At 43.3% G+C, this 24,727-nt stretch overlaps 1 protein-coding gene and 1 long non-coding RNA gene across 5 annotated transcripts in view; one reads left to right on the top strand and one right to left on the bottom strand.

The window, feature by feature from the left end:
• Nucleotides 1-761: 761 nt before the first annotated feature.
• LOC100401098 (glutathione S-transferase alpha-4) overlaps nucleotides 762-24,727 on the bottom strand; it is a 30,422-nt gene continuing 6,456 nt past the window's right edge. For 2 of the 4 annotated variants that reach the window (XM_008994578.5, XM_054254098.1), the window contains exons 2-7: nucleotides 13,142-13,248; nucleotides 12,113-12,164; nucleotides 11,085-11,217; nucleotides 7,711-7,852; nucleotides 5,024-5,155; nucleotides 762-1,045 (exon numbers count right to left, since the gene is read on the bottom strand). In XM_008994578.5, the coding sequence (XP_008992826.1) occupies nucleotides 923-1,045; nucleotides 5,024-5,155; nucleotides 7,711-7,852; nucleotides 11,085-11,217; nucleotides 12,113-12,164; nucleotides 13,142-13,228 (669 nt within the window). In that variant the 5' untranslated portion in view covers nucleotides 13,229-13,248 and the 3' untranslated portion in view covers nucleotides 762-922. Of the gene's footprint in view, nucleotides 1,046-5,023; nucleotides 5,156-7,710; nucleotides 7,853-11,084; nucleotides 11,218-12,112; nucleotides 12,165-13,141; nucleotides 13,249-22,142; nucleotides 22,369-24,727 lie in introns of those variants that run through there. The other 2 variants (XM_017971161.3, XM_035295894.1) reach the window with 2 other exon arrangements.
• LOC128931775 (uncharacterized) lies at nucleotides 9,372-11,351 on the top strand. Its single transcript, XR_013534296.1, has 3 exons — nucleotides 9,372-9,494; nucleotides 9,822-9,941; nucleotides 11,102-11,351. It is a non-coding gene; the product is annotated as an uncharacterized LOC128931775 (long non-coding RNA).

The raw sequence follows: 24,727 nt of genomic DNA on the forward strand, positions 1-24,727 counted from the left end.
CCGGGTGGGGTGGTTCATGCCTGTAATCCCAGCACTTTGGGAGGCCTAGGCAGGCAGATTATGAGGTCAGGAGATGAAGACCATTCTGGCCATGGGGAAACCCCATCTCTACTAAAATACAAAAAATTAGCCGGATGTGTTGGTGCGCACCTGTAGTCCCAGCTACTCAGGAGGCTGAGGCAGGGGAATCACTTGAGTCCAGGAGACGGAGGTTGCAGTGAGCTGAGATCGTGCCACTGCACTCCAGCCTGGCGAAAAAGCAAGACTCCATCTCAAACAAAAAGAAAAAAAAATGTATCAAGGGTTCGGAGTCTTCTGTTCAGCTGTCTTAATCTCAGTGCTACTTGGAATTGTTTCACAGCAAAACTCAGTCTTGGGTGGCTCTGCTAGGTGGAAGAATGTTGTCTAATATCCAACTTTTTTTCAGGGTTTCAGAATGCACATTCTCTGTTCCCCACACATCGCTGTCAGATTTACAAGCATGAGCTAATGTCTAACTCCTAATTTGTCATTTGCCACTTTTTTCCTAACCCAAGTACTCAGCAATTAGAGTGAGTGTTGGAGAGATCCCTCCCCGCAAATTGTTGGTCCCTCTTCCCTCAGTGGTCCCAATCTTGATGCAGAAAGCAGAACGGTGTTAGATGGGGGCCCCTGCCCTACATATATCTGGCTCCCATTTACTTATACAGAACATTTATTTCATAAGTGTTGTAGACTATCATCCACAAATGACAAACTTTAAAAAGCCACGCACATCCAAATGGGTTTATACTATATTTAATCAGTGTTGCTGTTAGTGGCATGGTTCTTTTCAGACACTTTACTCCAGGAATCCACAGTTTGCTTCTATTATCCTCTGCAGACAGCACATGCTGGCACTGTGACTGGACCATAACGTCTGCCATCATGCAACCTGCTGCCATTAGAACTGCAGTATGTTACTGACAAGGTCAACATAGTGGGCATCAGGGGGTGGCTTCCTCTGACTCCCAGGCTGCAGGAACTTCTTAATTGTAGGGATGTTGCTGATTCTTGTTTTAAATGCCTGAAATGAGAAACAGTAAAATCAGGGCCTCAATAGCAGTCACAACCTTTAAGAAAAGTCTCAACTTTGTCATGAGCGGAGGGTGCTTAGACTTCAGTTTATGGAGCCCAGTGTGTTGAATCTATATTAATCCCTCAACAAGTGTTTGCTGGATATTCCTGGGATGGGTAATAATCCAATTGCTGACATGTTTAATATGAGTTACATTATCTTACTAAAAAGTCACAATCGGGCAGTACTATCCCTAAAATATTCATATTATTATTAGTATTTTTTGAGACGGAGTGTCACTCTGGTGCCCAAGCTGGCATGCAGTGACACAATCTCGGCTCACTGCAATCTCCACCTCCTGTGTTCAAGCGATTCTCCCACCTCAGCCTCCCAAGTAGCTGGGATTACAGGTATATGTCACCACACCTGGCTAATTTTTGTATTTTTAGTAGAGACAGGGTCTCACCATGTTGGCCAGCCTAGTCTTGAACTCCTGACCTCTAGTGATCCACCTGCCCCAGTCTCCCAAAGTGCTGGGATTATAGGCATGAGCCACTATGCCCAGTTATAGTCATATTCGTGACCTATCAATTCTTGTTTTAGTAATTATTATAAAGAAATAAGCAAGGGTGTGAGCAAAGAAATATCTATAAGAGGCTGAGTGTGGTGGCTCATGCCTGTAATCCTAGCACTTTGGGATGCTGAGGAGGGAGAATTATTTGAGCTCAGGAGTTCAAGACCAGCCCAGACAACATAGTGAGACCCCCATCTCTACAAACAATTTTTTTTTTTAGATGGGGTTTCTCCATGATGGCCAGGCTGGTCGTGAACTCCTGACCTCAGGTGATCCACCCACCTCAGCCTCCCAAAGTGTTAGGATTACAGGCGTGAGCCACCGCGACCGGCTAAAGAGGAAGTTCTTCTTTTTTTTTTTTTTAACTTTTTTTTTTAGAGACAGGGTTTCACCATGTTGGTCAGGCTGGCCTTGAACTCCTGACTTCAGGCGATCCTCCTGCCTTGGCCTCCCAAAGTGCTGGGATTACAGGCATGAGCCACAGCACCAGGCCCAAACAATTTTTTAAAAAAGAAATAGCTATAAGAATGTTAACAGGGGCCAGGTGCGGTGGCTCTCACCTGTTATCCCAGCACTTTGGGAGGCGAAGGTAGGTGGATCACAGGGTCAGGATTTCTAGACCAGCCTGGCCAACATGGTGAAACCCTGTCTTTCTAAAAATACAAAAATTAGCCAGGCATGGTGGCATGTACCTGTAATCCCAGCTACTCAGGAAGCTGAGGCGGGAGAATCGTTTGAGCCCAGGAGGTGGAGGTTGCAATGAGCCAAGATCACACGTTTGCACTCCAGCCTGAGCAACAAAGCAAGACTCTGCTCCCCGCAAAAAAAAAAATTTGTTTAATGTTAACATGGTAAAAATTAGAAAGAACTTATGTTTCTAGAAAATGAGACTGGTTATATAAATTATGGTACTTCTCTACAAGGAGTATAAACTAGTCATTTAAAATGCTTTTGGCCGGGAGCGGTGGCTCACGCCTGTAATTCCAGCACTTTGGGAGGCCAAGGCAGGTGGATCACGAGGTCAAGAGATCGAGACCATCCTAGTCAAAATGGTGAAACCCCATCTCTACTAAAAATACAAAAAATTAGCTGGGCACAGTGGTGCGTGCCTGTAATCCCAGCTACTCAGGAGGCTGAGTCAGGAGAATTGCCTGAACCCAGGAGGCGGAGGTTGCGGTGAGACGAGATCGCGCCATTGCACTCCAGCCTGGGTAACAACAGTGAAACTCCGTCTCAAAAAATAAAAATAAATAAAATGCTTTTATGTAAGAGGAAAGAGGAAGATTTTTGTATTGACAAGTAAAGATCTCTAAAATGCACTGTTTAACAATAATTTTTAAAAGCCCAGGGCAGAACAGAATATACGCTATTTTCTGTTTTGTGCAAGAAAGTTGGGAGGGGCAAAGAATATGACCATATATTCTGATTTGCTGTTATCTGCAAAAATAAGAGCATTGGAAATTATACATAGGATGCCAATAAAAGTGATTATGGAAGCAGGATGGTGGGAGGGAAAGGGTGGGAACCAGACTTCTGAATTTATGCTCTCTTTACATAGCTCTGATTTTTTTTTTTTTTTTTTTTTGAGATGAGGTCTCACTATGTTGCCCAGGCTGGAATGCAGTGGTGTGATCTTGGCTCACTGCAACCTCCACCTCCTGGGTTCAAGTGATTCTTTTGTCTCAGCCTTCTGAGTAGCTGGGATTACAGGTGAGCACCACCACACCTGGCTAATTTTTTATATTTTTAGTAGAGACAGGGTCTCACCATGTTGGCCAGGCTGGTCTCAAACCCCTGACCTCTAGTGATCTGCCCACCTCGGCCTCTTGCAGTGCTGGGATTACAGGCATAATCCATCATGTCTGGCCATAGCTCTGACTTTTTTTAAAGACGTGATTCTATTGATTAATGAAAATAAAATAGCATACTATTGCAGAAGAATATTTATTGACCTGTAAATAGTTCATGATAATTGAAAAGAATGTTAAATGCAGGCCACAAAACAATCTTTAGTATAACCCTATTTGGAGGGAAAATGCAAAACAATAAGCCAGGAAATCTCATGCAAATAACATTTGGCTGGTGAGATTATAGGTCTTTTTTCTTTTATTCTCTTCTCTCTTTTCTGTTTTTTGTTTGTTTGTTTGTTGTTTTCTGAGACAGAGTCTCACTCTGTCACCCAGGCTGTAGTGCAGTGGTGCAGTCTCCGCTCACTGAAACCTTCACCTCCCGGGTTCAAGCGATTCTCCTGCCTCAGCCTCCCGTAGCTAGGATTACAGGCATGCGCCAGCACATCGGGCTAATTTTTGTATTTTTAGTAGAGATGGGGTTTCACCATGTTGGGCAGACTGGTATTGAACTCCTGACCTCAGGTGATCCTCCCAACTCACCCTCTTAAAGTGCTGGGATTACTGGCCAATGCGCCTGGCTAGTCTTTTTTCTTTTCTTCTTTTGGTTTACACAAATGTCAAATGTAGCTACATGAACTTGCATTTCTTTTATAATAAGAAAAATTGTTAATTCTTAAACCACAAGATCCGTGGTTACCTATTAGATAAAATGTTTCTCAGGAATTAGAACAGAGGCTGGGTAAGGTCTGGCAGGAGCAGAATTCTGTTGAGGGCTGCGGCAGTGCAACAGGAGGCTGGCAGTGCCCCCTAAGCAGATGCTCTGAGCGATGGAGGAACTATGTGGGGCCCCAGCACCAGGGGGACTAAAAGCTGGCAGGGCTGTCTGGTAGGACATGGAGGGAGAAGCAACAAAGACAGACTTGTCAGCTTTGCTTTGCCCGGATGAAAAGTTTTAAAAGCACTAAAAACAGGAAAGTACTAAATGTTCATGCTAGACATCAAAATAATCAATTCTTCCCCCCTCCCACAAAGTTTTATTTTCTAGTAGATCCTGTAAATAAGCAAGAGAAAAATAACCAAAATGAAGAAAAGAATGATTTTTAAAACTGTTCTTGGGCTGGGAATGGTGGCTTACACCTGCCATCCCAGCATTTTGGGAGGCCATGGCTAGGGAACTGCTTGAGGCTAGAAGTTAGAGGCCAGCCTGGGTAACATAGAGAAACCCCCATCTCTAAAAAAAAAAAAAAAAAAAAAAAATAGCCAGGCATGGTGGCACACACCATAGTCCCAGCTACTCTGGAAGATGAGGTGGGAGGATTGCTTGAGCCCAAGAGGTCAAATCTGCAGTGAGCCATGATCGTGCCACTGCACTCCAACCAGGGCAACAGAGTGAGACCCTGTCTCAAAAAAACAAACAACAACAACAAAGCCCACCACACACACACACACACACACACACACACACCAGCGTTCTTAAGTGTCTTTTGATTGTCCTAGAGGCACCTTTTGCTTCAGTCTTTGTTCATTTTTTTTCTGTATTTTGTGTAGATGTTAATATACTACCTTTAGCAGAGGGAAGTCAGAAAGAACAGAAGCATTGAGTTCTTCTACCATTAAAATAGCTTCTAACATCTGTATATCTGCCCAGCTGAATTTGTTGCCAACAAGAAAATCCTCTCCATGGTCTTTCAAAATCTACAGAAAGAAAAAAAAAGAATATCAGATGGCAGTAAAAAACCATTTTGTGTGGCTAAACACTTAACAAGAGCATGAAGCCTTTGTACTGATTAGATTTAATAAAGGATCTTAAAAAAAAAATCTCCAGTGCTGGTAAGAATAGGATAAGCAACACTCCAACACATGCTGTAAACTGGCATAATTTTGGTGGGAAATTTTTCAGTGATTGTCAAAGCCTTTTGGTGCTGGACTCCTGTTACAAACCTGGAGGTGGCCCAGTAAAATTGTATCCACCAGTACAGACAGACACAAAAGTTACAACTCGCTGAAGCCTGGTGGCTATCCCACCAACAGAAACAAGTACCAGTGTGATCCCAGAAGTCCAAACCAGAACCACATAGAAAGCTAATTTTTCACCATTCAGTGAAGAGTGAATATTTAGAAATCTCTTGGGTGCATCTTTGAGTAGCAGATGCATTAAATATGGGTTTACTCCATAAATAAGGAGCAAAGGTAAAATCAGGTGCTATGTCTCTTGCTGTGATACATGCAAAAATAAAAATAAATGTTACTGTGGATGGGGAAAAATCACCAGAATCGTTGAATTCTGTAGTATCTTACGCAAGGCAAAGATAAAAACACTTGATGGGATATGTCAAATAAATGAAATGAGACTTCTGCTAAAGATAAACTCACAATTAAAAATTATACAGCATATAATTCAATCCAAGTCTTCTATGAGACAGAGGCAACAGACTTATAAAAAAGGAGAATTTTGAGCCACAGAGCCAAAGATAAGAGTCGATTCTGTAAAGGTTTATAAATGTTTTTAAATGTTCAAAGAGATAATAAAAAGGTGCTGTGGATGAGCAACAACTATCTGGGCTGGTGTCATAATGTTACTTAAAGGATAAAAACAAGGACAAAAAGAATAATTGATTTGTTATTCCCCTTTGAAGATACTAGATAATTCATTTTTTTAAGTGGTCAATCAAGTTTTTGTCCTCTTTTCCTATATAAACTACACACTAGAGCAGTCAAATATCTTATGAGGGGAAAATTCTTCTTATAAAAACTATTCAAGCTAATAAATGAAGAGGGGCTGGCAAGGTTAGGACATCACCATGTTGCATCTACTCATAAATTGATGTATCTAGGCATTGATCATCAATTGCATGAATATCATAAGAGCAGCAACCAGACAATTTGTTTGCTGATGACCTACACAGCACCACCTGTGAAACAATCTGGCCAAAATAATTGAGCCTGACCCTGATCAAACTTCTACTTCTAACTTCCAATTGATAGGAAACCAGGAGTATGCTGTAGTGAGTAAAATCCAGACCACAGGAAACTCTAGGATGCAAGATAAATGCAAGAGGAAAAAAGGAAAGAGAGAGAAAGAGAAAAGAGGGGTCCTAACAGATTAAAAGAGGCTTAAGACACGTATCGACCAATTACAATTAGCAAAGTTGAGTTTCACCCTGATTTGAATAACTAAATAATTTTAAAATGTTTTTGGAAGTACTAGATTAGGTCCTACACTGACTTCAATGCCAGTAGTATGACAAAGCACACTGAATACTACAACTCAGATAATCATCTTACTTATCTTAAACAAAAGGCATTTCAACAACACTGTACACTGTCTTTGGATAATCAGGAGCTTGCTTATCTAGTACTCTAAAGTACCGACTGAATAATTCATTATAATTTAGTCAATAACAAGTTGTTCTTTCCCAAGGCCAAGACTGAGGACATACATGTACAATTCTTTCATCCAGCAGAACCTTATGAAACCTTGTGCTAACAAGTGTTAGCATTTTCCATGTTGCCAGATGTACTATGAGGACATTTGTTGTTGGTATTTACTCCAAAATGACTTCACAGATTTTCCCTTTAAGAGACTTTGTCTTATGGAGGGGTGTGGTGGCTTGTGCCTGTAAATCCTTGCACTTTGGGAGGCTGAGGTGGGTGGATCGCTTGAAATCAGGAGTTCGAGACTAGGAGTTCAAGGCTGAGGCCAACGTGGTAAAACCCTGTGTCTATAAAAATACAAAAATTAGCTAGGCGTGGTGGCACACACCTGTAGTCCCAGCTACATGGGAGGCTGAGGCAGAAGAATTTGTTGAACCTGGGAGGCAGAGGTTGCAGTGAACCGAGATCACACCACTGCACTCAAGCCTGGGCAACAGAGTGAGACTCTGTCTTTAAAAAAAAAAAAAAAGAAAGAGAGAGACTTTGTCTTTTGATTGAGACACAGTTAGCCTCTATTATTAGACCTAAAAAAATACCTGACACAACTAAAGCCCAAGACATTACACCTTGGGCTGATGTCTTAATTTAAAAGTCAGAACAGAAATGCTGTATACTTTCATTGTACTTGGTGTATTCCAACTTCATTGTGTTGGAGGTTCCATAATTTTACCTGTAATTTGTTCTAGAATCTTTTCTAAAGTTTTGATTTGGATCAGTAAAGCTCTAACATGGACTTTGACTGTATTTTCAGGTATTCACTCTTGAAATATTCTCAGAAACAGAAAATGTCAAAGCCCTGGATCCCTGAAGCCTACCTTTTCAAAGACAGGAAAGTAGCGGGCTTTCGCTTTCTGGATGACAGAAGCAAGGGTCTCCTGTTTTTCCTCAGGGCGCTGGAAGGGGGCCAGCATTATCATTGCCATCAGGTCCAAGGTGCCATCAACATACATGTCGATCCTGATAAAACAACCATTTGATCCACAGGCAGAGAGGAGCTTTTGAGTACAGGGTCCCTAATCCAACACTTCTCTGGTATAAATAGATGCAGGAGCAAATGATTTTTATTTTTCCTCTTAAGCTTCCACTCTCATAAATGATTTCTAGCACCAGAACCAGCCAAGTGCCCAGGATATAGTAGTCTCTAGAAATGTTTATTGTATAAAAGGATGTATGAAAGAATTCTTGAATGTCCTGAAGTTGAAATCTGCCATAAACAAATAATTGATTATCATGGCTTTAAAAACTAAACTCAATGCAGTTTATTAAAACTACAAAACAATTAGTACAGAACATTCTCACTTCTTTAGAGAAGATAGATAATTTAACAGGTCTTCTTCTGTTGACCTGGTAACTGAGAAAGAAAAGTTCAATTTCCTGGTCAGGTCAAACAGATGTATTTCTTTCCCTTTAAAGTTTTCCTTTCATTGCCAAGCACTAAATAAATAAATAAACAAATCATAGTATTTATATTGCCATTATTTACTGGCCTATTAGTACATTCATTAAGTGCTAGTTATCTCTTCAAGGATGTCTTTGTATTCCCCATTACATACTAATTGCTTAATCAATTTGTTTTAATGGTCTTCTGAGGTCTTTGTCTTTCTTTTTAGCAGCATATAAAGAATAATGGAACCAGGCTCAGTGGCGTATCTATGGCTCGACTATAGCTCAACTATACGGGAAGCTGAGACAGGAGGATTGCCTGAGCCCAGCAGTTTGAGTCTGGCCTGGGCAACATAGTGAAACCCCATCTCATTTAAAAAAAAAAAGGCCTGGCATGGTGGCTCACACCTGTAATCCCAGCACTTTGGGAGGCCAAAATGGGTGGAATCACTTGAGGCCAGGAGTTTGAGACCTGTCTGGCCAACACAGTGAAACCTGTCTCTACTAAAAACACAAAAATCAACAGGGCATAGTGGTGTTTGCCTATAGTCCAAGCTACTTGGGAGAGTGAGGCAGGAAAATCACTTGAACCCAGGAGGCTGAGGTTGCAGTGAGCTGAGATCACGCTACTATACTGCAGCCTGGGCAACAGAGTGTGACTCTGCCTCAAAAAGAAAAAGAAAAAAATGTCATAATATCCTTTCATTGTCCTGTGTGAATGACAAATAATTTTTCTTTCATGTTAGTGTCACCTAGCCCACTTGCTTTAGTCTACTACAGTTTATGGCTAACCCAAAGAAAAATAATAACACCATCTCAGGACACATCTCAGAAAAAACCATGGAGATTTTTAAAGACCAATTAAAAACTTTGCATCAAAACAATAGGAAACAGACCGCGTTTGCGCATTAGTATTTATTTACAAAAGGATCATATTCACACACTGTTTGACATTGTTTCTCTTGCCATATACCTTCGGAATTACAGGTTGGAATGACTAACCCTGTTTTAAAGATGAAGCTATGGGAAAGCTGGGGTGAGCTGCTACTTGTTATGGACCTTGCTCATTCCTATGTTCTTTCTCCTTTTTCTGAACAGTTGAGCCTGGGCTTCTCCCACCGAGTCTTCTGTGTATACCGAGCACCCCCACGGTGTCCGTGCTTATGGTAATGACTGTTTAGGGAGCTCTGGAAAGGCCCCATGACCCCAAATCAAGGCAAGTGTTTATAGTTGCAAGTCTTTGTTTTTTATTAAGTCGTTATTTTTATGAAATTAAACTATCCCGGTGAATAATTACCTAATCATTTTCTGCCAGGCCTGGCACAGTGCACAGCACAGCACAGATGTTCATGGTATACAGAGGCCAAAAACTTCACCCACTTGTATTTGTGATGAAACGTGGTGCTCCTTCTGTCAATATATGGGGTCTATTTCCCAGTCTATCTGTGGCTTCCTTTAATGAGTGGAATGAGGTAGAAATGATGAGGTGCCAGTTCTGAACCCAGAACTTAGAAGGCCTGTGTGCTTTCACTCTCGTTCTCAGAACTCTGCCTCACTGCCATGAGAACAAGCTCAGAATGAGAGGATGAGAAATGCATGGTCCGTTCATATCCCAGTCAGCCAACAACCACAACCGGAGCTGCCCAGCTAACTACAGACACGAGTGAGTACAGCCTAGAGAAGTCAAGCTTGAGGCCGGGCGCGGTGGCTCACGCCTATAATCCCAGCACTTTGGGAGGCCAAGGTGGGTGGATCATGAGGTCAAGAGATTAAGACCATCCTGGTCAACAAGGTGAAACTCCTCTCTACTAAAAATACAAAAATTAGCTGGGCGTGGTGGTACGTGCTGTAGTCCCAGTTACTTGGGAGGCTGAGGCAGGAGAATTGCTTGAACCCAGGAGGCGGAGGTTGCAGTGAGCTGAGATCACACCATTGCACTCCAGCCTGGGTAACAAGAGTGAAACTCCATCTCAAAAGAAAGAAAGAAAGAAAGAAAAGTCAAGCTTGGCCCAGATAGGCCACCCAGATGCTTGCTCACCCATAAACAGGTGAGCAATAGCAAATGCTTGCTGATTCAAATCACTGTGTTTCAAGGTGATATGTTTTAGAGCATTATTTATAGTCAATAGATCATTGATACAATGCTCAATATGTGTTTGATGAATCAGTCATTTCCACCTTCATGTAGAATAGCTTAAGAGTTTATTTTCTAAGAACATATTTTGTTAGGAGTGGAGAGAGAACATGAGTAGTTGAATGTGGCCTTCAGTGAACTATGAGTAGTATACAGAAAAGGAGGAGTGGAGTTAATAAGTGGAGTTACTTATTAAGAATAAGTACTAGGTGGCTGGGCATGGCGGCTCACGCCTATAATTCCAGTACTTTGGGAGACCAAGGCAGGTGAATTGCTTGAGGCCAGGAGTTCAAAACCAGCCTGGCCAACATGGCATAACCTGTCTCTACTAAAAACACAAAAATTAACTGGGCGTAGTGGTGCCCACCTGTGGTCCCAGCTACTCAGGAGGCTGCCGCATGAGAACTGCTTGAACCAAGGAGGCAGTGGTTACAGTTAGCTGAGATCGTGCCACTGCACTCCATCCTGGGCAACAGAGTGCTACTCTGTCTCAAAAAAAAAAAAAAATGAGTAAGTACAAGGCATGCCAGGTCTAGCAAGCCATTTCCCCTTTGTTCCATTTGTCATTTTTCCTCAATCCATGCTGAAAGGTACACCGGAACCAGGTCTCAGTTGGTGGAGAACTGAAAAAGCTTGGCTAAGAATCAAGTGGAGGCATGAACACTGTGGTACCTGACTCTTTCCTTCAGGTCCTTCCCGTAGAAGTTGAACTTCGCAGCAAGATAGCTGAGGATGGCTCTAGTCTGTGTCAGCATCATTCCATCCACTTCAACCAAAGGCACTTGGCCGAAAAGCAGGCATCCATCTGTGGTTTGAGCAAAGAGAGGTTAAGATTCCGTTGTTCAGTGGTTGCAGCAAATCTAAGGATGGTTCACTTCTATCTGTGATTTTTAGGTTCTATCTAAAGTGATCAATTAAAGACCACAGTTGTTGAGGAAATGGCTACGATTTGCTTCATGTAAAAATCTGAGATTCGTAGGCTGGGCACAGTGGCTCACGCCTATAATCCCAGCATTTTGGGAGACCAAGGCAGGTGGATCATGAGGTCAAGAGATTAAGACCATCCTAGCCAACATGGTGAAACCCTGTCTCTATATTTAAAAAAAAAATCTGAGATTCGTTTGGCAGTGTCATATATTTTGGTGTGATGGTTAACATAATTATTTAAGATTTTCTATGTTTACGATAACTATGTTATAGTCTAAGTGCTTCTGGTTCTCAAAGTTTAGGGAGTTGACTGGGTGCAGCAGCTCACGCCTATAATTCCAGCATTTTGGGAGGCTGAGGTGGGCAGGTCACTTGTGGTCAGGAGTTGGAGAGATGAGCCAGGCCAACATGGTGGGTGGTGGGGGGTTGGTGAGTGGGAGGACTCTTAAAGGATTCTTCAGTGAGGGGGGAGAATTAAACCAAATTAGCGCTGACACATACAATTTTCATTCGATCCTCTTAACCAAGGTCACCATCATGACCTATTTGATAAGAGTTTCTGAAGACTAATTGGAGTGGCCTTTGCTGACGCAAATTGAGCTGTGTGTCAGGGACATGGTGAACAGTCAATCAATGTTAGCAGTCCTGCTATGTGCTTGCCTTTTCTAATAGTAACCATGGTAGAGCTCCGTCTCTTTTACCAAAACAAATACTTCCCGAAGCAGGTTTCCATTTTTCTCTACTAAGATAATATTGAATAAATCTAGGCTTACCCTTCTGCAACTTTTCATATTGTTCTCTTGTTTCAAGAAATTCTTCTTCAAACTAAAAAAAAGATAGAGACATTATTACAACTTTAAAGTCCTCAAGAAAACAAAGAGATTTTGGTTTTTCTTTATTTTTTATTTTTGCTCCCATTCCTCTTTTTTCTTTTCTTCACCTAAGTTCTTCCCTTCTTCTAAACTCATGTCCTTTCTCCAAATTTTTTGATGCTTTTTTCCCCTTCTCTTTCTTTTTTCTCTTCTGTTATTCTCCTTTCATATAAGGACAAGTCAAATTTCTCTTTAATGCTCATATATTCAAAGAAAGGAAGCCAAAGACCATGACTCAGGTGAGGTTTATTTCATGATTTATTTATGATGTTTCTAAAAACCTTTGTGAGAAACACTGATATTTTTTCATCCCCCAGACCTTGAGATGTGGGTGAGCAGTGTAAGGGAGATATCCCGAAAAGGTCATAGAGAAAAACAAACAAGGTAATGAGTCCTAGGTCTAGAGGAGATGGCATTCAGATAGGGAAAAGGAAGCCTACATCTGCATAAAACAATTCCAAGGCACTTGTGGAAAACCTATGGAAAAGTCAATGTGGAGGGAATTCAGAGTTAAGGGAAGATCCCATGGGGTACATCTTTTAGGGAGGAGTTAAGGAGTTAAGCCAGATTGCAGCTGGGCCTAACATTCCTGCTGGCAGCCATGACTACTACAGGCCTGGGTTGCGGAGGCAGAGCTGAAAGACCCCAGAAAATCAGCCGGTCCCAATGGAGAGAACGAGGCAGGGTCTCCTCTCTCTTCTTTGTCTTGTGATCCATGAAAATCTTTTCAGCCCCTATGAAGCTTCCAGAACACCACCTCCCCTTACAGCTCCCCAAATTATTCCCTCCCTCACCTCTTGCAAAGGAAGACAACTGGAAAGGAAAATAATAGATAAATCTGGAGGCACCATACCGAAGCTTGAAGGGGAAAGGAGACCACTTCATTCCCACCCAAATTACCATCCTTCCACATTGCAGTCAGGAACCAACCTCCACTCCAGCTGCAGCCAGCAGCCAGCGGATGGACTCCATCCTGCCCCTGCCATGAAAGTAGTAGAGCTTGGGTTTGGCTGCCATGATTCCTGGCTCAGAGTTTTCTAAAGGATTAAAAAAAAAAAAAAAAAAAGAATTAAACAATTTACTGACAAGCCATATGGTATGTCCCTATTTATAGTAATTCCAAAACAGGTGAAGCAAAACTATTGTTGAGGGATACATACACAGGAGGTAAAAAATGAAAAAAAAAAAAAACAAGAAAATAATTACCAAAGAAGCAGGATAATGGTTACTTCTAGTGAGGAAATGGGGTTGTTATTGGGGAGGAGCATTTAAGGTTTCTGGGATGCCAACAATGTTCCATTTCATAAGCAGAATTAGTGGTCTTTATAATTAGTCTTAAAATTGCACATAAATGCATTTGCACCCTACTCTACAGATGCTCTAGCTCACAATTTAAGAAAAAGGAAAGAACAAATGATGTATATTAAAAAAAAAAAAAAAAAAAACTCGGCCGGGTGCAGTGGCTCAAGCCTGTAATCCCAGCACTTTGGAAGGCCGAGGCGGGTGGATCATGAGGTCAACAGATGGAGACCATCCTGGCCTCTCTACTAAAAATACAAAGAAATTAGCTGGGCACGGTGGCGCATGCCTGTAATCCGAGCTACTCAGGAGGCTGAGGCAGGAGAATTGCCTGAACCCAGGAGGCGGAGGTTGAGGTGAGCCGAGATCGCGCCATTGCACTCCAGCCTGGGTAACAAGAGCGAAACTGCATCTCAAAAATAAAACAAACAAACAAACAAAAAACTCAAACCATATTTTTCCTCTGCTGGAAACACACACAAAAAATCAACACAGAAGACTTTTGTGACCCCAAAATATGTGGAGGCTTCGCCCCACTGGCAAGCAAGCAATTCTGCAGCAGACACCAGCTCAATGTCCTCCAATTTAATTCCGACACTGTCCACCTGGAGATAGCATCAGATCCCAGAGAGTGAGGACTCTGTCCTCAAACTGCCTCCCTTTCAGACACCAGTCATTAAGTCGGGCCTCCAGAACTTCTGACCAATCAGCTTCAAGTTGGGATTCCCACAACCCCCTCTTTGGGTTTTAATTAATTTGCTGGAACTTCTCACAGAACTCAAAAAAACCCTTAAGTGTACCAGTTTATTAAACGGCTATCACCAACGATATAGATGAAGAGACACATAGGGTGAGTTGTGGGAAGAGGCACGGAGCTTCCACGTCCTCGCCAGGCGCACCACTTTCCACGAACGTTTACCGGTTCAGCTGTCCACAAACCCTGGAATCCCATCCTGGTTTTTTATTGGGCTTCATTACGTAGGCATGATTGATTAAGCCATAGTCCCTCTTCCCTACAGAGGTTGGGGGTTGGGGCTCAAAGTCCCAACTCTTTAACCTCGTCTTTGTCCTTCCAGCTGACCAGCCCCATCCTGCAGCATCAGTCAACATTAGCATACAGAAGACAGCACTGTGGAGTTCCAAGAATTTAGGAGTCGTATGTTGAGAAACACCAAGTTTTTGAATATTGATGAATACTGAGTGTATGATAGAATATGTAGTTTGTTAGGAAGAACGATGACAAGGAAAACACCCCCCAAGTGGAAAACCCCTTGGGGCATTCCAAAGTGGCAGGACAATGTATAAATATTATACACCAGTTAAACAATTCTTGGAAATATCTGACCCTGCCCCGGTGGCTCCCTCGTGGAGAATACCTTTTGGTTTCTCTGTAATCAGTGGTAAGCGGGTAACAGCTGCCTACCTAGCATATTTTTGCATTATGAGAAAATACAGAACACCTGTGTGTTAACAACAATCACCTGTTCCTAGAGAATACATGGCTCAGAATCTGCTCGGGGCCTTCAGGCTGGAATGCTGTCAGCCCCTGAGGCTCTCGGTTTGGAAGGCTGCTGGCCCCTCCACCTCCCCATAGACCCACTTTGCTGTTCTGAGTGTCTGCCTCTCATTGCCTTCAGTGCTGCCTGGGCAGGTGCCTCTCCGACTGAGCTGGTACTGGGTAGTTGTATGTCAGAAAAGTGGAAAAACACCAAATATGTATTTCACAATACCACAGTCCACCCTCCCCCACCTTTGAAACCCAATCTTATATTAAAAGAACATACAACTCAAAAGGTATTGCCATGTTACTAGAATCCCATTCAATCAGTAATAATTAGTCTAGCCCATCATATTGTACTAATGTCCCCAGAGTAAGGTCACTCAGGTTTGCAGGTTTCTTTCATTCAGTTCCAAAAGTAGGAGCAAACATAGAGCTGCACCCTTTCAGACATCTGTTATAATTGAGCTATGAGACCCGTCATCTCTTGCTCTGAGCCCCTTCAAGGTGTTAGTGCAATGTTGGATTTCTCCATTTATAACCCACCTATTCATTCTCCCCCTCTCCATTAATAACTAAGCTTTTTCACCTTTGGGAGGAACATTAGAATCGCCACTGTGCTGGTCCAGATTGCAGGCAAGTACCTCCTCCTCAGTCCACTGCCATTCAGGTGGGTTACAGTTAGTTAGGTACAGAACTAGAGAGCTATTTCTACTACCAGGCATAGCTGCATTCATTCAGCCCCAGTTTTGCTAGATGCAATGAAGGCACAACACTTCCTCATCAGGCCCTGAGGAATTCCGACACAAGGTCTGAAAAACACTGACAGTTTCTTGCTTAGAAATCCCTGCTTCCAGCACTAGTAGTTGTAGCCCCAGTCCTATGACCATCGCCTCAGACAGGTAAGAAGAAAAATGTTTTTGAGGTGGTTTGGAAAACACAGAAAAAATTATAGTCATTATACAAGTGTACTCTTCCCTTGGCAAAAAAACACAGGCATGTCACTGAAATGGGGGTTAGTTGCCACGTGTAGAGTCCAATCAAACAAGAGTGAGATCTGACACCAAAAAAGGTGAACTTATTCCGAAGCTATCTTGGGAAAGAGGTGCAGATGTCCTGTTGTACCACCTCACTTTGGGGCAGGAAGCGCACACCTTTTTAAGGTAAGGGAGGAAATGAGCAAGGGCAGGGGAGGGTCCTGCTAGTGTGGTGTCTTACCTATTAGACAACTGAGTTGGCACCTTCTGGGGCAGAAGCAAGTTGTAAAAGTGGCCAAGTGGGCATGATGTGCCCTCCTGGTGGATAAAAGTTCCAAGGCAATCCCTAGAGGTGAAAGTTCTGTGGTGGGTACGCTTTGGTCTACAAACTGACTGTCAACACACAGGAGAGCTCTGTCTTGAAGCACACAGAATAACTTGCCCTGAAGCAATGTCTGGTCAAGTGGGAGTGAAAGGTTATATTTGCATTTCTGAAGGGCTAAGGGGAGCCCAAGGCAAAGAACAAAGAAAGAGAGAAAAAAAAAATAATTAAACCACCCGGGTGGCTTGGCGTGGTGGCTTACATCTACCTAGTAATCCTAGCACTTGAGGAGGACGAGGCGGGTGGATCACAAGGTCAGGAGTTTGAGAGGCAGGTGGATCACAAGATCAGGAGTTTGAGACCAGCCTGGCCAAGGTGGTGAAACCCCCTCTCTACTAAAAATACAAAAAAGCCGGGAGTGGTGGGTGTGCTTGTAATCCCAGCTATTCAGGAGGCTGAGGCAGGAGAATCGCTTGAACCCGAAGGGTGGAGATTGTGTAGCAGGAAAGGCCATGGGAAACGGATCTCCTGAACACCGAATACAGGAGAAAGGAGTTTATTCTACCGGGAGCCTGAGCATAATTTGTCCAAAGCTCAGCTCATCTAACAAAGGAAGGTTCTGCCTTTATATAGGCTTATACTTTAGATATTACACGTTGGAAGAATCTTAGGTTTATAGCTTTAGAAATAACATATGAATAGGGTCTCGGTTTACAGCTTCAGGAATCACATATGAAAGGCTTCTGGTTTATAGTTTTAGGACTCACATGTGAAAAGATTTAGGTTTACAGTTTCAGGAATCACATATGAAAGGGTTCCGGTTTACAGTTTTAGGACTCACACGTGAAAAGGTTTCTGGTTTGATCTTGTTTTAAGTAAAAATAGTGCCTTCTGGAGAGTTTCCCCAAAACCAAGCCTACCACCTACAGGAAGGTGAAACAGGAGGCGCCAGTCGGTCAGCCTTTTCTTCTATTGAAATGCAGTGTGATAGTCAAAGGGGAAGTTGATCTCAGATGGCTGGGTCTCCCGTTTCTGTTGCAGTGAGCCAAGATCGCGCCCCTGCACTCCAGCCTGGGTGACAGAGCAAGACTCTGTCTCAAAAATAAATAAATATAATAATAATGATAATAATAATTAAACCACCTCTAGAAAAGTGAAGGCACTGGGTTACAGTCATACCAGCATCCTCCCCACACCCTCTTCACCAGATCAAACAGAAAAACCTAGTGGGGACACTCCTTTAGTCCCACTCATGTTGAGTGTGAGCTCACACTTGTGAAGACATATAAGCCAGCCCTTCATGTCTTTATTTCCTTGTTTTAGAAAATCAGTGTTTTAATTGCCCCTTCCACTTCTCTATCAAAGTCTTACTCTTACATTATGGGCTGTACAGTGTGTTCCTTGGTCTGAGGAAATGACTCTGGCCATCCAAATCCATGCAATATTTTCCGTTCTGTTTTTTTTTTTTTTAATGGCACTCTGAGTATTTTCATCTTCCACTGAATAACCAAAGCCCACTCCAGGGTTAGTATTTTTTCTTGTCAAGACCCATTTGTAGCCCCTAGGGCTACTAGCATCAGTCTCACTTAGTTGTGTCCAGGGCCTTCCCACCAGGGAATCTGCCCTATAGTCATCAACAGTCTCTGTCTCTCTTGCTGATAAACAGAACAGTTCTTATTAGCATTGTGTGCCTGAGAGGGTAGAAGAAGAACATGTCTAGATTCAGCCCATCTCTGCACTGCTACAGTGCCACCATAGCCACTCATTTCATGGACCCGAGTAGGTGGCTACCTCAAGGGAACACACAGCAATATCTGTTTGTTAATTCCAGCCCCTTCCAAACCTGGAAGGGAGTTCTTCTAATGGGTATTGACTTGTTCTACTTGAATGCACCCCTCATATTGCATAGGGCCACGCTCCATATGAGCATCCTTTTCATCATCCTAGTTTCCATTGCAGTCTTGCCCAACGTGTATGGCTAGGCCATTGGTGACTGTTTGTGATTGAGTAAAAAAAACAAATACGGGGGCTTCCACCACTGTTCAATTCTTCCATCACTGTTAGGAAAACAGCAGGCAATCAGCCCACTGGACTGATCCGTTTTTATCTTCTTGGGTCAAAATAGCAGCCTTCCAAACAGATGTTGCCCATTCACCTTGGAACTGCCATCCACAAACCAAGCTGTTCTCTGTTGGCCAGCTGAGAGGTGTTTATAGGGCACTAAATCCAGCAGCTCCTCACACAGTTTGAGTCAGTCCTAGGGGAATGGAAGCTTCCTGTTTGTGAGTACCTCCTTCTTGCATTCCACAGGTAGCATGATCCTGTATAAATCATGTCCATTTTATTATGAAACTCTTTTGGGCCTTGCCATCCCCATTAGAATGTTTTACGTCTCTGTCACCCAAGACAGAATGAGTATTTCAGATGGCAAGACCACTGTATAACTTCCAGTCATAGGGGTAGCTTCAGTTAACATTCCACAGTACAGCAGTAAATTTCAAGAGAAATTCTCTAGCCCAAAGTCCCAGTAGTCATTGTTGAGAGGTGCCCACAGGTTTTCGTCGTAAGTCCCAGGAAATGCTCCACATAGGATTATTACATGAAGAGTATGTCCCTACCAGCACTCTAGGTTCTACTCTATACTCTGTGGGCTTGGGCAATTGGACTGGTTCCCATTTAGCATGTCTAATTAATATTGTGTGAGGGGTGGATGTACACGCCTTCTGTATTATAGTACTAGGCAGGGCAAACATTTCCCAGTCAGAAATAATGTCCATTCCCATAATATAGTCAGGTAAAAAAGATGCAACCATTTCACATGAAGCATGTTCAAACATACCAACTTTCTAATTTAATCAACTCTTTTATTATTATGTTCTAGTCCCAGGAACATAAAAATTCTGTTCTCCATCTTTAGGCCATTTTACCCTCCCTTGTGCAAAAAGCTTTGAGCCCTCAGCCAGGGGTTGAGCCAAGAAACCTGGGCTCTTTTGTCAGTCATTACCTGGATTAACCAGTCTAACCATTGCCCTAGGCAATTCCAGGTGGAGTTTCTCATTGTAATCGTTACCTCCTGGATTTTTAAATTTTTTTTCAAACTGGGGGAAATAGAGCAAAATGGTTGAGGGCCCTTTAATGTAGGGGAACCAGAAGGGGCTCCCTTTGGTCTACTCCACCTTTGACAGTATTGTAGTAAGACCTTTGTTTTAACCTCATCAATTTCCATTTTATTCATTCAATTTTTAAAAATAATCATCTAAAGATTTCTACCCTGCTGGGACAAGTCCCATGACTTTCCCCTTTCTTTTTCTTCTTAATTTGATCCCTATCAAGGTTATCGTTATTTATCTCTTATTTATTTATCATTTATTTATTTATTTTGAGACCAAGTCTCACTGTCACCCAGGCTGCAGTGTAGTGGCGTGATAACGTCTCACTGCAACCTCCACCTCCTGGGTTCTCTTGCCTCAGCTTCCTGAGTAGCTGGGACTACAGGTGCACGCCACCACACTTGGCTAATGTTTTGTATTTTTAGTAGAGATGGGATTTCACCATGTTAGCCAGGATAGTCTCAATCTCTTGACCTCATGATCCGCCTGCCTTGGCCTCTCAAAGTGCTGGGATTACAGGTGTGGGCCACCATGCCCAGCCTATCTTATTTTTAAATAACCATTTAAAAATTTCCACCTTCCTGGGACAAGCCCTTTGACTCTCCCTTTTGCTTTTCCTTGTTCTCTTGTTAACTAAACTGTTTTTATTAGCACCTTTGATTCCTGAGTGACCACATGGTCACCCATGGCATGAAGCAACACTGTGTCGTGCTTGGTTACTAAAGATGAAAGTTATCAGTGGAATTTAGAGACACATCCAGCTCCCGAGAAGCTGATTCCCTGGATGAATAAGGAATGCAAACTAATAAGAAAAAGACCCAAGAGGGGAAGCTGAGACAGTACATTTGATAAGGCATCTTGAACTCTTGTTCAATTTTGCAGAAGTAAGGTCACACGGTGAACAAGAATTTTGCAGAAATAAGATCACCACAGCATTTACCATGACTTGGGTCACAGGCATATTCAGAGGGTGAATATCCCAGTCATTACATGGTAGTCCCACATGGCTTGCATAGGAAGCATATCAGCTGCCTCATCTGGGGTGCTCCAGTTGGCATTTATAAGTGGTGTCCAGCAGTCCCGCTTCTCAGGGTAAACACACCTTGCAGTGGTTTTATCCACCTTCCAGGCTGGCTGTTCTCTTGGGAATAACATCCTGTGTATCTGGATTACATATACCCCGTCTGCGGTTTTTCAATAGTAAGCTATGAGGCCTGTGGCAACCCAAACATGCTCTTCCACTCCGCAGCATTTAAAGCCAAAGACCCTGCCCCTAAAGTAGTTACGCTCATAATCCATTTTAGGAAAAGTTCCACAGGAAGCTGAGGATGCCCATTTACAAAATGGAACAATTCTTTCACACTGTACTCTGGTTTCCATTGTTACTTGGTTTTGCCCTTCCCCTATGTTGACTACCCTCTTGGTAACCACTAAGAAGTACTTTCTATTCCTGCATGATTTCACCCCTGGGCATGGCTCTGAGGCTAGTGGCTGAAGCTCAGACTTGCTGAAAGTTTGGTATAGCATCAGGGTTTGATCTGGTACTCTTTTAATTTCATTTTAGTGGTTACAGATAACAATAACCAAGGGATCGAATATTTTGCCTTTTTCTTATTAATTTTCATTTCCTCATTCATCCAGTGAGCCAACTTCTTGGGAGCTGGATCTGTCTCTCAATTCCACTGGTAATGTACCTTTAGTAACTAAGCATGGCACAATGTTGCTCCATGCCACAGGTGACCATGTGACCACCCAGGACTCAAAGGTTCTTCCATCCTGTCTCCTCCCAAACCACATATTTCCCTGAGGCAGGGACATCTTAGCAAATCCCACTTCACTGACGTCAGTTGTTTAAAAAAAAAAACAAAACTCGAACCATGATTTTCTTCTCTTCTTACACCAACACAATTACAATCAACACAGAAGACCTCTGTGACCCCCAAAATATGTAGGAATTTCTCTCCACCAGCAAGCACATAATCAGTTCTGCAGCAGATACTAACTGGGTATCCTCAGTTCAACTGTGACTCTATCTACCTGGAGAGAGCATCAGATTCCAGAGAGTGACGACTCAGTTCCCAAAACTGCCCCAGCTTCAGACACCCGTCACAAGTCTGGGCCTCCAGAACTTCTGACCAATCAGCTTCAAGCTGGGGTTCCCACAACCCCCTTTTTGTGTTTGATTGATTTGCTGGAGCAGTTCACAGAACTCAGAGAAACACTCAGATAAAATGATTTTGTGAATCATCCTGCAAAAAAAAAAAATTTTTTTTTCTAACAGCAGTAAGGATGTAGGCCTGTTGGGGTTGAAATATTCAGTGAGAATTAAATATTCTTATTTCTGTCACAAGACCTTCCTAGGTGCTGGGACAAGCACAGATGCAGGCCTAGCCAGGATGAGGATTCTGGTCCTTACCCAGTCACCAGTGAGCTGAGTAACCTTAGACCCAATTCACTAAACCGATGTCTGCCTTCATGTCCTTATCTGTAAGTAAGAAGACACTAGGTGATCCGCAGCCTTATTAAGGAGAGCGAAGTGATAATGGAAGCACACTGAATGGCACTTTCTACCTCATTGTTGCAAGAGCCACAGCGGCTATTCTGTGAGTGACCCTGCCTATCTCACAGCAATACTGAAATCAAACAAGATAAAATAAAGTTAAAGTGCTTTGAAAACACTAAAGGTCTAGACCAACCTAAAGGATAGTTGGGTCTCTTTTCTCACCTTTGACTCTCTCCCCAAATACAACAATGTGTGCTTCTAGGGAGCAGGAAAAATACCAGCTGGCACAGAGCATACGGCACTGAAGCTCGGTGGGTGCTTTGGAAGCATCAGGGGGAGCCATGGCCTGAGAGAGGCTATGTGGCTTCAGCTGCCTGAGGGAACAGTCCCCATGGTCCTCAGCCTGGAAAGCAGCTGGAGTGCCAAACGTCATGTCCAGACCAGGTGCAGTGGCTTTCGCCTGTAATAGCAGCACATTGGGAGGATGAGCCAGGAAGACTCCTTGAGCCCAGGAATTTGAGATCAGCCTAGGCAACATGGTAAGACACCCCTATCTCTACAAAAAATCTTAAAAGTTAGCCAGGTGTTTTGGCATGCCTGTGGTACCAACTACTTTGTAGACTGAGCCAGGAGGATCACTTGAGCCCAGGAGGGTGAAGCTGCAGCGAGCCATGGTCACACCACTGCACTCAAGCCTAGCAACAGAGCACGATCCTGTCTCAAAACCAAACCAAACCAAATATCATGCCCTAGCTGGGATTCAACTTGAGGATGCTGCCTGTGCTAATAAAACTCACAAGAACGTAAAAAACCAGCAAATCAGTAACTCACTTGATGATGAGAAATTTAACTGTTCACATTCAGTCATATGACAACAAGCCAATCAAGTTCACAAAGTCTTGCAGGTGTTTGGAAGTCACTCTTCCCTGTGACTGTCTTTTTCTCTTTGGTGTCAGATTTACAGTTTAACTCTCAGAGAAGTTTAATTCCTTTCTTGCCACAGTCTTGTCACCCTCTGGGCACCATCAATATTGGGTTGCTATTAAATTCAGTCCTTTTACATTGCCTCTGGCAAGATAAAAGCCGCTGGACCACTGACAAGCGATTCCTTATGCAGAGGACCCCCCACCCTGGTCTCCACCCTGCTGCCTTCTGAGAAAGATAAAGCAGCACTTTGGGAGGCCAAGGTGGGCAGATCACCTGAGGTCAGGAGTTCGAGACCTGGCCAACATGGTAAAACCCCATCTCTACTACTAATAAAAAATTAGCTGGGCAGGGTGGCATGTGCCTGTAATCCCAGCTACTTGGGAGGCTGAGGCAGGAGAATCACTTGAGCCCAGGATGCAGAGGTTGCAATGAGCTGAGATGCATCACTACATTCCAGCCTAGGTGACAAGAGCAAAACTCCGTCTCAAAAAACACACACACACAAAAACAAAAAACAAAAATGATAAAGCAGCACTGGTGAAGTTCAGTATCAGGGGCCCTCGTGGAAAATGCCGTCTCTCCACTGTCCTTTTAGTGAACAGAGCTCTGATCCATTTGATCCCTCTCCACCTGCTCTAGAGACGGGATAAAGCTGTAAAGCTGGTGGGGGCTTGTCTGGTTAATTCCTGTGGTTCTGCCTCCCTAAAACCTTTATCAGACCAACCTGTATTTGAAACTAATCCTAGGGTGAAAGGACATGGGCACAGGAAATACTGCTAAAACCCTTTATATAGTGGTTCTATTCTGCTCCCCCATTTAGACACACTGACCGTTATCCTGTGTTTTGTCCTGTGAATCCAGATAAGGTCACTTCTGGTAGCCTCTAGAAAGCTGTTTCTTTTCTTTCTTTTTTTCTGAGGCAGAGTCTCACCCTGTTGCCCAAGCTGGAGTGCAGTGATGTGATCTCACCTCACTGCAACCTCTGCCTCCCGGGCTCAAGAAATTCTCCTGCCTCGGCCTCCCAGTTAGCTAGGATTACAGGCACACACCACCATGCCCAGCTACTTTTTGGTATTTTAGTAGGGACGGGGTTTCACCATGTTGTCAAGGGTGGTCTCAAACTCCTGAGCTCAGGCAATTCACCTACCTTGGCTTCCCAGAGTGCTGGGATTACAGCATGAGCCACCACTCTGTCATAAAGCTGTTTCTAAGCAGTGGTCACTTAAATTGCAGGCTGGCTGGTCCTGCTTCTGTCTGGTTATTCTCTTAGTGATGAAAACTCTCAGCTCTGGGCTGCCCACGGGAGACAGGTCCCTTATGTACCACTGAGTGTCATGATTTTCTGGCTCCAGATATTCTGTCTGTCCCAGAGACCTGGTCACGATGGTGAGATAGCAATGGCTGTGCTTCGAGCCAATCACAGGGAAATCTCCCAGATGATAGGAGCGGCAGCAAAATGCCATTCAAAAATGAGAATAATAGGGCAAGCTTCTTGCTGGCATTGCAGAGCCAACACTCAAAGGGATGCAGAGATATGAGCCCTTGGATATGTTGGAATAAACTGGTGGGGTCTGGCAATGTCAGACAAGTGAACACAAGTCTGGGTACCATAGACGGGATGCAGTTTTTCCTTTAGGAGAGCTGGAGTCACAGGGTTAAAGGGGAAACCTCTGCTCCTTGGATCATAACCTTCTGAATATAGGTTAACAGCTGCTCTGACCTCCCCAAGGGAATAAACAGGTGTGGACTCACTTCTGTTATCTGCTCCCGTGCCAAATACAGTACCATGTTCTGTACAATTCTCAAATGGAAGTGATAAGTGAGTGTTAATATCCCCTTCTTTCAAAGGCAGGTGTCTCTGGGCCTCAGGGGCATGAGTC

Source organism: Callithrix jacchus, chromosome 4 (assembly GCF_049354715.1).
Source record: "Callithrix jacchus isolate 240 chromosome 4, calJac240_pri, whole genome shotgun sequence".
In the NCBI taxonomy this organism is placed as follows: Eukaryota; Metazoa; Chordata; class Mammalia; order Primates; family Cebidae; genus Callithrix; species Callithrix jacchus.